The sequence below is a fragment of the Coturnix japonica genome, chromosome 1 (genome assembly GCF_054131305.1).
Source record: "Coturnix japonica strain WE chromosome 1, WE-NBRP24, whole genome shotgun sequence".
NCBI lineage: Eukaryota > Metazoa > Chordata > Aves > Galliformes > Phasianidae > Coturnix > Coturnix japonica.
In genome coordinates this window covers 11,649,072-11,662,169 of record NC_140663.1, presented here as the reverse complement: position 1 = coordinate 11,662,169, position 13,098 = coordinate 11,649,072, and the positions used below count along the sequence as shown (strand labels likewise).

The window sequence follows — 13,098 nt, the reverse complement described above, 5'->3', positions numbered from 1 at the left end:
CCGCCTGGGGCCTGCAGAGCACAAACTCCGACATATCCTCCTGGGAGCAGAGGTGGCATGAGGTCCAGGTGGGCCCGTGAGGAACAGGTGGGTCTGTGAGGCTTGCCTGCAAAGCAGAAAGCTGGGCCTGGTGCAAGGAGGGTGGCACAGCCTGCAGCAGGGAGGGAGCAGCCTGCCTGGAAACCTGGGATTTCCAGCACTGCCATCAGTCTGTGTGCACAGCTCGCGGAGATAACACCTGTCCTGTTATCTGCTCAGAAGGATGGGTGAGGGGAAGGCTGAGGAATCACAGAGATGATAGGGTTGCCAGGTGTTGCCAGGCATTGAGCCCCAAGCCCCTTCCATCAGCTGATAAAGGCTCGGGTCTCTCTGAATACAGACACTGATGGCACAGGCTCTTGTAACCCACATCCTTTCAGACAGGATTCCAAAGTGAAAAATGACTAAATCTGAAAACTATCTAAATAGCTGAAGGGTTAGGAAGAAGGATCATGGTTACAGCAGCCAACGTGATAGTATGGCCACAAGAGCCAGCGCAGAATGACATGAAGCTTTGTCACTCAGGCTCCCTTTTCTCAAGGGACATGAAGCACAGGTTTTGAAGCACAGATATTTAGTCAGATGCAGCTCCTCCACTCACCTCGCCTGGAAACTGAGAGATGCCTCACATTCTCCTCCCATTGCCCTGAAGACCCTAAATTGGTATGCAAGCCTGCTGGGTGCTTACTTTCATGTCTTTTGTGTACAGATGTTCCCAGGTACAGTTTTGTCAGATGCTCCCTCACCACTGAACCTTGTGCTTTAATGCAGAGACTCTACATGTGCTCACAAGCACTTGTGTGTTTTTATTGTAGAAGGAATTATCATGGAAAAAAAAGCAATCTGGGACTGACACATTGATTTGCAGAAGTTCCTAAGAAGGCACACAAGCAATGGGGCAGTACTGGATGTAATGATGTCCCCTGGGGGTTTCAGATGGACTCTGTTGAAACAGAAGAAATGTCATGGCCAGCAAACATGAGAAAGCCTTTGCATGTACAAGCTCATATTTGTTCAGTCTCCATGAACACCGATTTGAAATCTTTAAACATGCTATAAGTCCACACGTGGTGACCCAGCAAGATATTTTAATGTGTAGGTTTCTCAGGTTCATCCCCTCCCCTCCATGGCAGCTCTCCAAAAGCCTGTTCAGTTTTAGGAGTGTGGCACCTTTTCACACCGTTGTGCATCATGTCATATGAGAGCAAGGAGGACAAGGCTGGTGATGTCACTCTCTGTGAAGTGCTTCTGCTACCGTGCAGGGAGCTTACAGAAGTTGATTTACTCAGCTTATTGAAGAGAGAGGTTACAGGAAGCTTGATAGCCAATGTGACTTCAGAAGGACATTTCCTCTGCCTTGACTTGAATCTGATATCTAACATTGGTGGAACAAAGTCAAACAAAGAGAAGGGAAACACAATTGTATGAAAAGTGAAAATATTTGATTTGGATCAAGTGGTTTTAAAAATGCCATTACGTCATGCTGAATGAAGAGCAATGGATTTTCTGGCACTGGAAATCTTCAAGACCTAATAAAATGACATTGTGCCATGGCTGAAAGGTTTGAGCTGAAAAAAAGCTTCCCTGGTGGAGCCCTATGATCCATGTCATCAGACACCGAGATGATGACAGAAGCACCTCTGGGCTTAAAAGCTTGTAAAATAGACTCATGGTTTTACTAAGATCACATAATAATGCTTATTGTAAAGGGAACCGAGAAGCGCTGCAATCAATACTTAACTTAATAAAGCTGTACATTGTACAACCCATTATGGGCCAGTTGATGTGATCATGTTGGAAGTAGTGATATTGAGATGCAGAGGGATCAACTTCCCTAAGAGAAGCAAAGGGCAGGGATGGGAGCCCAGCACTTTCCTCCCAAGGACCAGATTGTTCCTCAGCTGTAGAATGATTCCTCTTGAGGAAGAAAATCCTGTGGTCTCATTTTTACTTTATATTATACGAGATTCTCATTGACAACCACTCTGAGCAATCTCTCTGTGACCTTCTTACAGGGAGCTGGGAGGAATATTTGACTCATAAGTGATGAATTTTAGACTTCTGGTGAAGGATTTGGAATAATAATTAAAATATCTGCTTATTGTATAATATTCTGGCTTATCCTGACGCTTTGCTGCTAATACAAATTAAAACCTTTTTTAAAATTAAGCACTGAGTCTGATTTCTAAGTCCTACTTTGATTGAAAAAATCATTTTGTGGGTCAAAACTGAAGTGGAGATACCATTCCTAACATTTTTACTTCATTCACGTTGGCACTGAGTTCAGGCCCCATGTCTTACAGTGCTACCATATATATAGGATATGGCTTATTCTGAAACACAAGGAATCTGACGATTTACAAGCAAGTGAAATGAAGTGAAAGCAGTGCAATTCTGACAAGATTTTTTTTCCATAAGTGAAGAGTGCTGGGAAGAAGAAAGGCATTAGCACTGGATTTCTTTCTACTCCCATTTTTTCATTCCCATTTCAGTCTTTTCACTTCCCACATCTTATTACATGCATGTATTGTGACCTTTGGGCACAGACCCACATGTGCCTTGTTTGCAGAGTGCCTGAAGCTGTGACAGAGGTGACTTTTTGCCCAGTAGTCCCATCCAGGATGAGGTCAGGCTCACTGAGCTCCCTGATGGAGGTGCTGAGCTGCCTAAAGTTCTTCAGCCATCCTGTGGGGATGTACCCCAACCCAAATGGTATTTTGTAGCTCTTCTGCCTTTATCTCATCTCATCCTGGACAGCTCTATCACTGGGAACTCCCTATTTATTCTCTGGTTTTCCATAAATCTGTGGGTATTTTAAATGGCTTTGATGCAAACACAGTTCTTGTTTTGCCTGGATTGTACTTGCACCTGCAGCCTAGAAAGTTTTGTGGTAGACACTTGGCAAACAAAGTTCATCCTTTCAGCGTGCACGTGGGCTCACAAGCTGCAGTGGTGTGTCTTAGATAAAAGTGCTGGATGTTGGATCTCCATGCAGAGCTACACCAACATTTGACCATGTGCACTGTATATTTTAGATGCAATTTAAAAGCAGAAGTAATGAGAGCAAATCCTCAAAACCCACAGTATTGGGTGTTTCCAGGTCTTTGCAAGTTTGTTGATCATTAGGTAAAACAGAAGGAATATCTTTTATGGACTTCCTTAGAATTTACTGCTTTCCTTTGCAAAGCAAATTGTTAAATTTGACCTGTCCCGTTAGCCATGTGTATCTTGGGCCCTTGGGTTATTCAGGTTAGAAGAGAAAAGGGGAAAGATAAATCAGGTTGTAAAATGGACTGAGTGTTTCTTTTGTGGACACTGACATTTAAAAAATTCTTCAGATAAAGACAACCCGTGATAAATATCTACAAGTTAATGAAAGCCTCGGAAACTGCAGTAACACTTGTAAATATCCAGCATTTCTTCACAGAAATCCAGATCAGCAAACATATAGTATAGTAGGAAACAATAACCATGAATATTGGTTGAAGGAGATGCCTCTTCATATAAAACATGTTTATTTAACGTACATTGAAAATCAGATTTCCAAAGCAAGATTGAACATTAGAATTGTAAATAACAAGAGTCAAGTTGAATTTCCTTAAATAGATTTAGGTACGCTCCTCATGCATTGTTAATAAGGCACATTGGCTCAGTGGATCAGACACAGAAAGAAGGATATTCCTGTGCATGTGTTGCACCCAAAATGATTCATTAAAAGAAAATACACCAAAGTTAGGAACGCATAAAAACAAAACTTGTAATGACAGTTGTGTATTTGTCATCAGAATGCGTTATTTTTATGCATAATAGATACTCAGAATAATTCCAAGCCCCAAATCCCTCACAGTATCTTGTTTTCTAAGCATGAGCATAGTTTATTCGCTGTAGGAGATTTAAATCTTTAAAGTAATTTCATAGAAATAAACAAAATACATAAGGTGTGGAAGCATAAAGGCTTCCTACACTTTTAAAGTATTCACACTTACACTGTGTTATTAAGCCAAACAATAGGAAGCTGTTAATACTGGTTGCCTAATTTGAAGGTTTTTGTAATCTCATATTCTTTTTTTAATGATCAATAATAAATTTAAGGGTTTAGACTCACCTACTTGATAACATCAACACTGTGAAGAAATGCCTTTTTGGAAAAGAAAACCCTTTTAATATTCTCTTTTATATTCATACCTCATTAAAGTTAATAAGCAATAAATAGAAGTTTAAGGCCATTTGAATGAAACTAAATATGAGAGAATAAAATGCGTGCAGTTAAATATTCTATTTTCAGACAAAATCATGAGATTTCAGTTTACAGAAGATGCATATTGTGCCAGCACCCGGGAAAACAGCGCAGCCAAATAGTTGCTATTGTTCATACCCTAGAAAAACGAAAATCTCGTAATAACATAGGCATGGAAGTTGACTGTAATTTCACATTTAGGCCTTTGTTTAGAAATGGCTTGGGCTCTACTTAAGAGCAAAGTTCATGCAAGTGACGAGGCAAGGCTGCATTATTACACAGCTATGACCAGCAATGTGCACAAAAAAGGAATTCATCCCAAGGGGTTACTTGGCATGGCCAAAGCCGCTCCAGAGCTCCAGGCCCCTCTGGTAAGTCACTGTGGCAGCAACTGCATAAATAGGAGAAAATGAGGAGACTTCATGAACGGAAGACTTTGTTTTGAAAGAAGGGACAAGATCAATTAGCTACTAATTACTTCTAACGTTTCTGTCCAGCGTTCACAAGGCAGATGCACTGAGGCCCAACTTTGCTGAAGCTTCAACACTCCTGACAGACAGAAGAGAAGGGTTTTGTTTTTGGCCCTGCTGGACTCATCCTCCCAATTGAGTTCCCTGATACAGGGACACTTGGGGTGATTGGGGAAGAATTTCCCAGCCTGTGTTGATGGTTTAATCAAAGAATCATAGAACCATGGAATTGTTTGAGTTGGAAGGGACCATTAAAGATCAACTGATTCAACCCCCCTGCAGTGAGCGGGGACACCTACAGCTCGATCAGTCGTTCAGAGCTCTGTCCAGCCTGACCTTGAATATCTCCAAGGATGGAGCATCCACCACCACTCTGGACAAGCTGTTCCAGTGCCTCATCACTCTTACTATAAAATACTTCTTCTTCATATCCAGTCTAAATCTCCCCTCATCTTATTTGAAATCATTTCCCCTTGTCCTGTCATAACCGACCCTACCAAAGAGCATGTTCCCTTCTTTCTTACAGTCTCCCTTCAGATACTGAAAAGCTGCTCTCAGGTTTCCCTAGAGCCTTCTCTTCTCCAGGCCGAACAGCCCCAGCTCTCAGACTGTTCTTGTAGGAGCGGTGTTCCATCCCTTGGATCCTTGGTTTTCATTATTTCCAGCCTGTACCCGAGACAAGGAGGAATGTGATGAGACACAGAGCCAATGGCTCAATTTGGCTGTGTGCATTTGCTCAGCACATCACATTCCCCATCTCCAGAGGACTCACTGCTGCACAGCCAGGCTCAGCCCTGTGCTCCATAAGGTCAGGAACATGAGCTGTGGGGCCAGCTGGCCCAAGGGAACCACTGCATCCAGTAACACAACAGTACTTGTTCAAGGAAAAGTGCTTGTGAGCAGATCATCAACTGTATCAGCTACAAGGTTGTTTCTTCTGCACATCCATCACATCATGCTCCTCCAGCCATCGGTATTCCTTTCTTCAGCAAAACCTTCCAAGCAGCAAAAAGAGCAGGTCAGCTCTCTCAGCCTGCAGAACGGCCAGGAGGAGAGGCACACAGAGAGACACAGCTGCTTGCTTGGATGAGTGGACAGGAAAAGCACTTGGTGGAAAGATCTCACTTTGAAAATTCCATCTGGCCATCTTTATTAGAATAAGAAAATCAATAGAGCCTCAACTTGTTGTTCTTAAATGTGACATGCTGTAACACAGTGAACAAGTGCTACTTGCAGCCTGGTGGTCTCTGCTGTTCTAAGCCAATTATGAAGAAACCTTGGGCAGTCATAGAGAGTTGTTTTTAAAAGCTGGAGAGTTGCATCAGGACTTTCCATAGAGCAGTGACAAGTGTTCTTCTGTGAAAACCTTTCCAGACACAGGGAGCTCTGGCAGAACTCCTTACTGCTGAGTACTGCTGAACTATTCCTGAGCCTACCCTGATCCTTGCAAAGTGACTGATTGTGGCCATGCTAATAAAGCAGCTCCTCTGCCGTTAGCTTTGCTGTTCTGCTTTTGGGGTGCAAGATCTCTCTGAATGAAGTGAGCATCTCCAGAGCCTAGATAATCACTGACATAAATTAATATGGACCACAGCCACGTCCATCTGTGCTGTGATTTCCCCCTGTCACACATGCCTGGGAGGGCCCTGTACCTCCTGGGTAATTATTTACGTTCCACCTATTGCATTCTCCATTGCAGACAGCAGTATTTACTCGTTTCTCAACTCCATTTACTCCCTGTTGTTTTCCATGCTAAAAAAATACTACACAGCAGGTGAAAGCCCGTGGTAACCTCTGTCCTGCAGCATCAGGTGCTTTCAGCTTTTAACAATGCATACTGGTAACTTGCACATGAAGCTTGGTTCAGAGACATGAAAATAGAGACTACTGTGATTTTACAACCTTTTTGATACAGGCAGTTTGGTCAGAATTGCTTTTCTTTAAGAGACTGTACTATTAATAATAACAGTTATTTAATCTTGCTGTCATTAGGAGAAGGATGAATGGGAAATATGGGTCAGAGGCACTGCATGAGTGCCTTATCTTCCGTAGGTAGGTATCACACTGACCCAGTGCAGGGGACAAAATCCCCTGAGGGGATTTGCTGAGGGGCACAAGAGCTCCATGCGAGGGACATTTTGGAGGAGTTATGGGAAAACTGGGCTCACAGTGTTTCTTTTTTTTCCTTTCCTCTGGAGCACAGGGGTTGGCCACAGCCTTGGCTCACCTGAAAGTTTATTCAGCAAGCGTGTCCCTGCTGTTGCAGGATGGTGTGTAATTTTAACTTTGTGGTTTTTGCAATACTCCTCATTCCCATGTTTTGTTGATGGGCACCATCAGCACTGCTCTTCTACACAAAGATGAACCTGAAACCTACAAGGCAGTTTTAGGAAGCACTCTTTGATCCTGATGATGAAGGTTCAGGAAGGCAGGGATCATGTCTGGTCTATGTATCTGTCACAGAGGACCCAGACAGCTCTTTGAGTCATGTCCCCTTCAGTATTAGCACTCTGGGGTCTCTCCACCGACAAGGCACAGACTGTGATCTTCAAAGAAGGGGTGAGATGCCTGGAGGAACAGTAAAAACAAAGGAGAAAGGACAGAGAGAGAAAGGCATTAAGGTATGGAAGTGGGGGAGGGAGGTGACTAAGGCATGAAGCTTCCAAGCAGAGACCCTGCCTCATCCACATTGCTTTGCTGAGTTTCCCCCTTGCCTATAAGTGCCAAACACAGCTTTTAATACCCAGCTGCCCTGACAATCCTGGCTACTCTGGGCACTGAACCACTAGCAATAAAGAAAAAAAGCCTAAAATTCATCACCACAGGGTGTATCCAAACCCCAACAACTTCAGTGAGAAATCCCCTGGTTGATTAAATGCTCCCATGCTCCCAAACTTACTTAGAGAGTTCTTTCTCAGAGGAAAAATAAATAAAGGCATCATTGGCAGCTGGGGACCACTCTGGCAGCGGTGGGAGGGAATTGCCCCTTCCCCTGCCACTTCCTTCGTTATGAAATAATGGGGCTGGCTGTGCCTGCAGACCCCGAGCTCTGTGGATAGTGAGTGAGCACTTGGTGGGGGGGTGGTGGGTGGGAATGCATGGGGCAAACATACCCCCAGGGCACTTCTGGAGGGAGCCTGAACAGCTTATGCCAGTTTGAGATTCTGGCGTGAGCAAATTATGTTAGTCCATCATTTTTACAAGCACTGAAATTTATGGAGGAGGCACAGATGTTAAAAAAAATCCAAAACAAACAAATGCCCGAAGCTGAAAAATAAATAAAGGAGCTAAAAGGGAAAAGTCGGAGCCAGACTGACGAGGAGCTCTGTTTCCAAGGCAGTGGCCCGGGACAGCCGCCAGCTGGAGCTGCATGTCCCCTGAACCCCTATGCCTCTGCATCTTCACTGGGAAGTCTGTCCCCATGCTTCCCCCATCCAGGACAATGGGGGACATGGCCTCACTCCATCCCCCACCAAGGTCTGAGATGGGAAGACTGCAGCAAACTTCTGTTGGTGGTGGTGAGCTCAGCTCAGTGCACAGCCAGTGGCAGAGGCAGCTCGGGCAGATGGTGCGGATGTCCCCAGGGCCCCACGCGGGCTCCCATCAGCAGCGTGGAGATGGGCCAGCCCGGCAGCCTGCGCCAATGAAGGGCAGCTGCCATGTGGCTCGCGCCTCTGCGGAGGGAATCTTTCCCACTGGCATCAACACGGATCCAGGAGGGAGCCCCTGGCCCGTGCCAGTTCTGCACTTGACAAAATGCTGGCAGGTAGGCTCTGCTTTCCGCTTACATCATGTCACTGGTGCTCGCCCACACTGTCCCTGGGCACCAGCTGGCATCCAGCAGCAGCGTGGCACATACCTTACAGACCGGTAGGTTTGCTCCTGTCTCCTTATGCTGCAGTACCTCTGCTAGCCCTGCTCTGTTAAAAATGTACGTTTGTATGAACTATTCTTCTTGCCAGCGTTTCGTGTCCAGCTGCTCATCCCCCCTGCGGTCCACTCTGGGTTTGCTCCTCTTCCTGAAGTACGGGGCCTGGGCACAGCTCCGTGGGGGCTGAACTACCCTCCTGGGGACCTGCCCTCCCTGGGGACCCTCACGCTGCCTCTCCTGAGCGGACGGGTCCCCCTGTGTATGTCTGTAGGGAGAAGGTTTGAGAACAGACCGACGTTTTCCCAAGCACTGGGTGCACATCTATCAGGGGAAGGGCTGGGGCAGGGACGGGGACAGGAGCAGAGAGAGGGGCAAGGACTAGGGAGGAGGGGTAGGGGCAAAAGGAAGAGAACTGGGGAGTGCGCACAGGGCATGGGCTGTGGGATGGGGATATGAGACAGGGATAGAGGCAGAGAGACAGAGGCTGGAGAAGCGGGACGGGGGCACAGGGACTCAGGTGTCGGGGCGGCAGCTGGGGCAGGGTCGGCGGCAGGAGCTGGGCTAGGGATCCCGGAGCAGCGCCAGGGGCCGGAGCCGGGACCCGTAAGGCAGGGACCGGCGACAAACAAAGGGCAGCGACAGCGCCGGGCCGGCAGCCCGCGGCCCCGCAGAGGCAATACCGCACCCCGACGCGCAGAGCGAGGAGCGGGAGGAGCGGGCGGCGCCGGCGGAGGAGGAGAAAGAGGTGGAGGAGGAGGAGGGTCCTTCCCCTCCCTCCCACCCCGACACCGGGGGAAATAAATTATTCCCAGCCCTCGCGCTCCCGGCTCCGAGCCCCGCACCCCGGCAGCGTTAGACGGGGACGGCGGAGCCGCTCGGGGCAGCGCAGCCTTCTGCGGGCGCGGAAGGGCCGCGGTCGCCCTTACCTCGCTCCGCTCCTCTCCGCGCCTCTCCCCGCTCCCCGAACTCCCTCGGGCTCCGTGGGGGGCAGCGCCCGCCCCGTCCCGCCCCGTCCGCCCCTCCCCGCGTCCCGTCCCGTCGCGTCTCGTCCCATCCCGCGGGGAGCGGAGAGGAGCGGAGCGGCGCGGCGACCCCGCCGTGCCCTGGATGCCCCAGCGGCGCCGGCGGCAGCATCATGGAGCGGCGGCGGGGCGTCCCCGGGGGCTGGCCCTGCCTGCTGGCCGCGCTGGGAGCCCTGTTGGCAGCGGGACGGGCGGCCACCCCCCGAGCCCGCTTCTCGCCCTTCTTCTTCCTCTGCACCCACCACGGCGAGCTGGAGGGGGACGGCGAGCAGGGCGAGGTGCTCATCGCCCTCCACATCGCCGGTAACCCCGCCGCCTACGTGCCCGGCCAGGAGTACCACGGTAAGTGGCGGCCGCGCGTTGAGAGGTACGAGCATCCCCCGGGGGACTATGTAAGCTCCCTCCGCCCTCCGGTCTGTGTAGCCGGCATCGGGTCCGGACTCTCCGAAGTTGGTGGCGGTCCGTCTCCTCCCCGCTTTGGGGCCCGGGGAAGGCGCCCCGCTGGGGGTGCCCGGTGCCGCCCGCGGTGCCCGGAGTTGGCCGCGCTCGGGGGATGCGGGAGCCGCGCTCACAGGTGGCTGCGGGGGGTGTATGTGTAGAGGGAGCGGGTCGGGCGGGCAGCACGCCGCAGCACCGGCTCTATGTGGGCATCCCGAGGTGAGGAGAAACGATAGAGCCCCATCGCCGCCTCTTCGTAGGGCAAACTTTCAGGTGCGGAACGTTTCTAATTCATGAGCGCGGAAGGCCGCTCGGAGGTGTATTGGCCGATCCTTCTCCCCCCCTCTTTGCATCCGCCAGAGGTTTTGCGACGCTATGTAATAAGCTCTGATTTGCAATAAACATTAAAAAGTCAGATAAAAGAAAGAAGTAAATATTTACTGAAAGCGTCCTGCTCAGAATAAGACACCGTGGGACGGCCCCTGGCTATGGATGGAGTCGAACTGCTGCCTTTGATGCGTTCCGGCTCAGAATTTAAGTTTAAAGCAAATCAGAGAATCTCGGAGGGATGCGGGTGTTCTGATGGTTTCGTTCCCATTGTAAAGACGGGGAGAACGAACGTCACACACCCGTCCTCACCGGATTAGGAGCGCTGAAGTGTTTCTCTCCGTATAGCCTTTAACAACGCAGTTCGTACAAAATCCATACGAAACTTTGAATAAAAGTGTCTCTATCTGTTTTTGAACGATCCCCGTGTGTAAATTCTGTGACCGTCGCTCTCGGTTTCCCCTTAAAGCCCCGTATCTCTCGGACCGATCGCATTGCATCCAACCCGTCCGACCCGAGAGCCTAAAAAACACCCAGTCCCGAATTTCCCTCAGCTTTAAGCTCTGGATTTTTTTTACACCGCGGCTCAGATGCTTAAGCGACAGAATCGCGCTGTGCAGGGAGAGAAGCCGAAGCCCGGTGCGGGGGGACGGCCCCATCCTGGGCACGCAGCGCTCGGGCTGAACTTGGCGCTGATGCGTTGGTGCAGCACGAGGTGTGGGGATACCCTGCCGTGAGCCCGCCCTGCCACAGCCTGTCACGGGAGCTTGTTTTGTCATTCACTGCATTGATGGAACACTTGGCTGTGCCAAAACAAAGGCAGAGGCAATGCCCGCTGGCTCCGTGCGACGTGGGGATGTACCCATGAGCAAAGCGCACTTACTCCGGTAGATACTTTGAAACGTCTCGTCTGAATATCTCCAAACAATTATCGGTGTTAAATGTAGCACCAGTAAACTAAATAAAATTATGACCTGAAAAATAATCCGCAGTAATCCGGGCTGTTCTGTCGTGCAGTTTAATGTTACTGGCAAATCCCAGTCTGCACTGCTTCAGCATTTACTGTTCAAAGCAGCAGGCTTTAAAGGCAGACTTGTGGGGTGGAGTTGCGAACGCAGTACAGGAGCACAGGACAAAGGGAGATGTACAGATGTGCAATGGAAATCCACCTGTACAGAGAGCACATTCTAAGTGTGGGATCCAGCAGGGCTGTTCTGCACTGGCTGCATCTCCCCTCGGTGACAGCAAAACCCATGAGAACCAAATTCAGAGATGAGGGAGTTGGGTGAAACCTCATCTCATAGGGCTGGAAGAGAAGAAATACCAAACGCAGATCAGCTCACAGTGTTCTGTTAATTGGTTTACACGCAGAGCTGTGACACTGGCTCACATCTGTCTGCCCAGTGGTCCCTCTTGCTGCCCTGTGCCCATGAGAGGTCCCCGTGGGGACATGTGGGCATCGGCTGAGAACGGAGCTTCTCCAAGCAGCTTCTCTGTTGTGCTGGGTCCAGCGCTTCACTTCCCTGTGACACTGAACCTCATAAGTAAAGTGAGGACAATGGTATTCCCTACTTTGCATTGTTCAATTGGATACTTTGGGATTTAGCACTTCACCCCTAACCCCTAAAACTGCTCCCAGTTTGTCCGTCTTCCTGCAGTCAATAAATATTTAAACACACGTTGACTGAATAGAGACAGAGCCATGCTGCACGTGAACATGCTTTTTACATAGAGGACTGATTAGAAACTGGTAAACAGTTTTATCACCTTTGACAGACTTTTATTCCTTGAATTAGCTTTTTTTTTCCTTTCAAGTCTAATTAAGCCCTTGAGCTGGTGAAGCACTTCTGCACTTGCTCAAATCCAAACTGACAAAGTGTGCACTTGTTTAATGCGGGCACCTGCTCAGCTCCCAGCCAAGCGGTGTTGGTGTGCTTGGAGCTGCATCACAGCTCGCTCATAGCTTTGAAGCAATCCCACTTCCTCTTGGGTTTCCCACTGTAATCTACAGAGCAGAAGACCGTTCCTTTAAGCAAAAAAAATCACAAATCCATAATCTTCGTGGAAGTTTCTTTTTTGTTGTTGTTGTTTCTTCCCAGTCTGTGCTCAGTTTTGGTTGCTCACACTAATTTGCCCTCGGTGCTGTGGGTGCATCCCGAAGTTTGAAGGCAGTTTTGTACTCTGGAAATACACAAAGAAAGCACATGCGGAAGGATCAGCCTGATTGAACATCAAATCCTCACTGCCCATCATTATAGAGAACTTAAAATATACATTCATATTGGTAGGGTTTAGAACAGTGCAAAGGGATCCTTCACACAGTATTTTTCCTTATCTCTCTCAAAAAAGGGTTTTGCTGTCACTGCAAACAGCGCTCTTTTCTCAAGGTTTCTTATTTAGATCTTTTAGGAACAACTTTGAAGTCTTTTCCCATGATTGATGTTAAAACTCAGAATTCCAGCCTTAAAATAGTTTTCTTTAATGAGACTTCAGTTCCTATTTTACTCTCCATTGTTCCTATTTTTTCTTTCCAGAACTGATTAACCTTCAGTCCCCAAATGTTATCAGTTCCCATCAATGGCTGTTACTATTCTTGGCCACACTGTATATTGTGTGGAACCACTGCTTGGATAGTTTGCAAAGAAAAAGAAGAAAAGTTTTCAGCTATTTTAAGTGGTAATTACACACTCTTCC

The 13,098-nt window shown here is 48.4% G+C and overlaps 1 protein-coding gene across 2 annotated transcripts in view; it reads left to right on the top strand.

Moving 5' to 3' along the window:
- The first annotated feature begins 9,419 nt into the window (after positions 1-9,419).
- The window catches only part of RELN (reelin), a 250,801-nt gene continuing 247,122 nt past the window's right edge, over positions 9,420-13,098 (top strand). For both annotated transcript variants that reach the window (XM_015884323.3, XM_085513256.1), the window contains exon 1: positions 9,420-9,981. In XM_015884323.3, the coding sequence (XP_015739809.2) occupies positions 9,753-9,981 (229 nt within the window). In that variant the 5' untranslated portion in view covers positions 9,420-9,752. The remainder of the gene's footprint in view (positions 9,982-13,098) is intronic.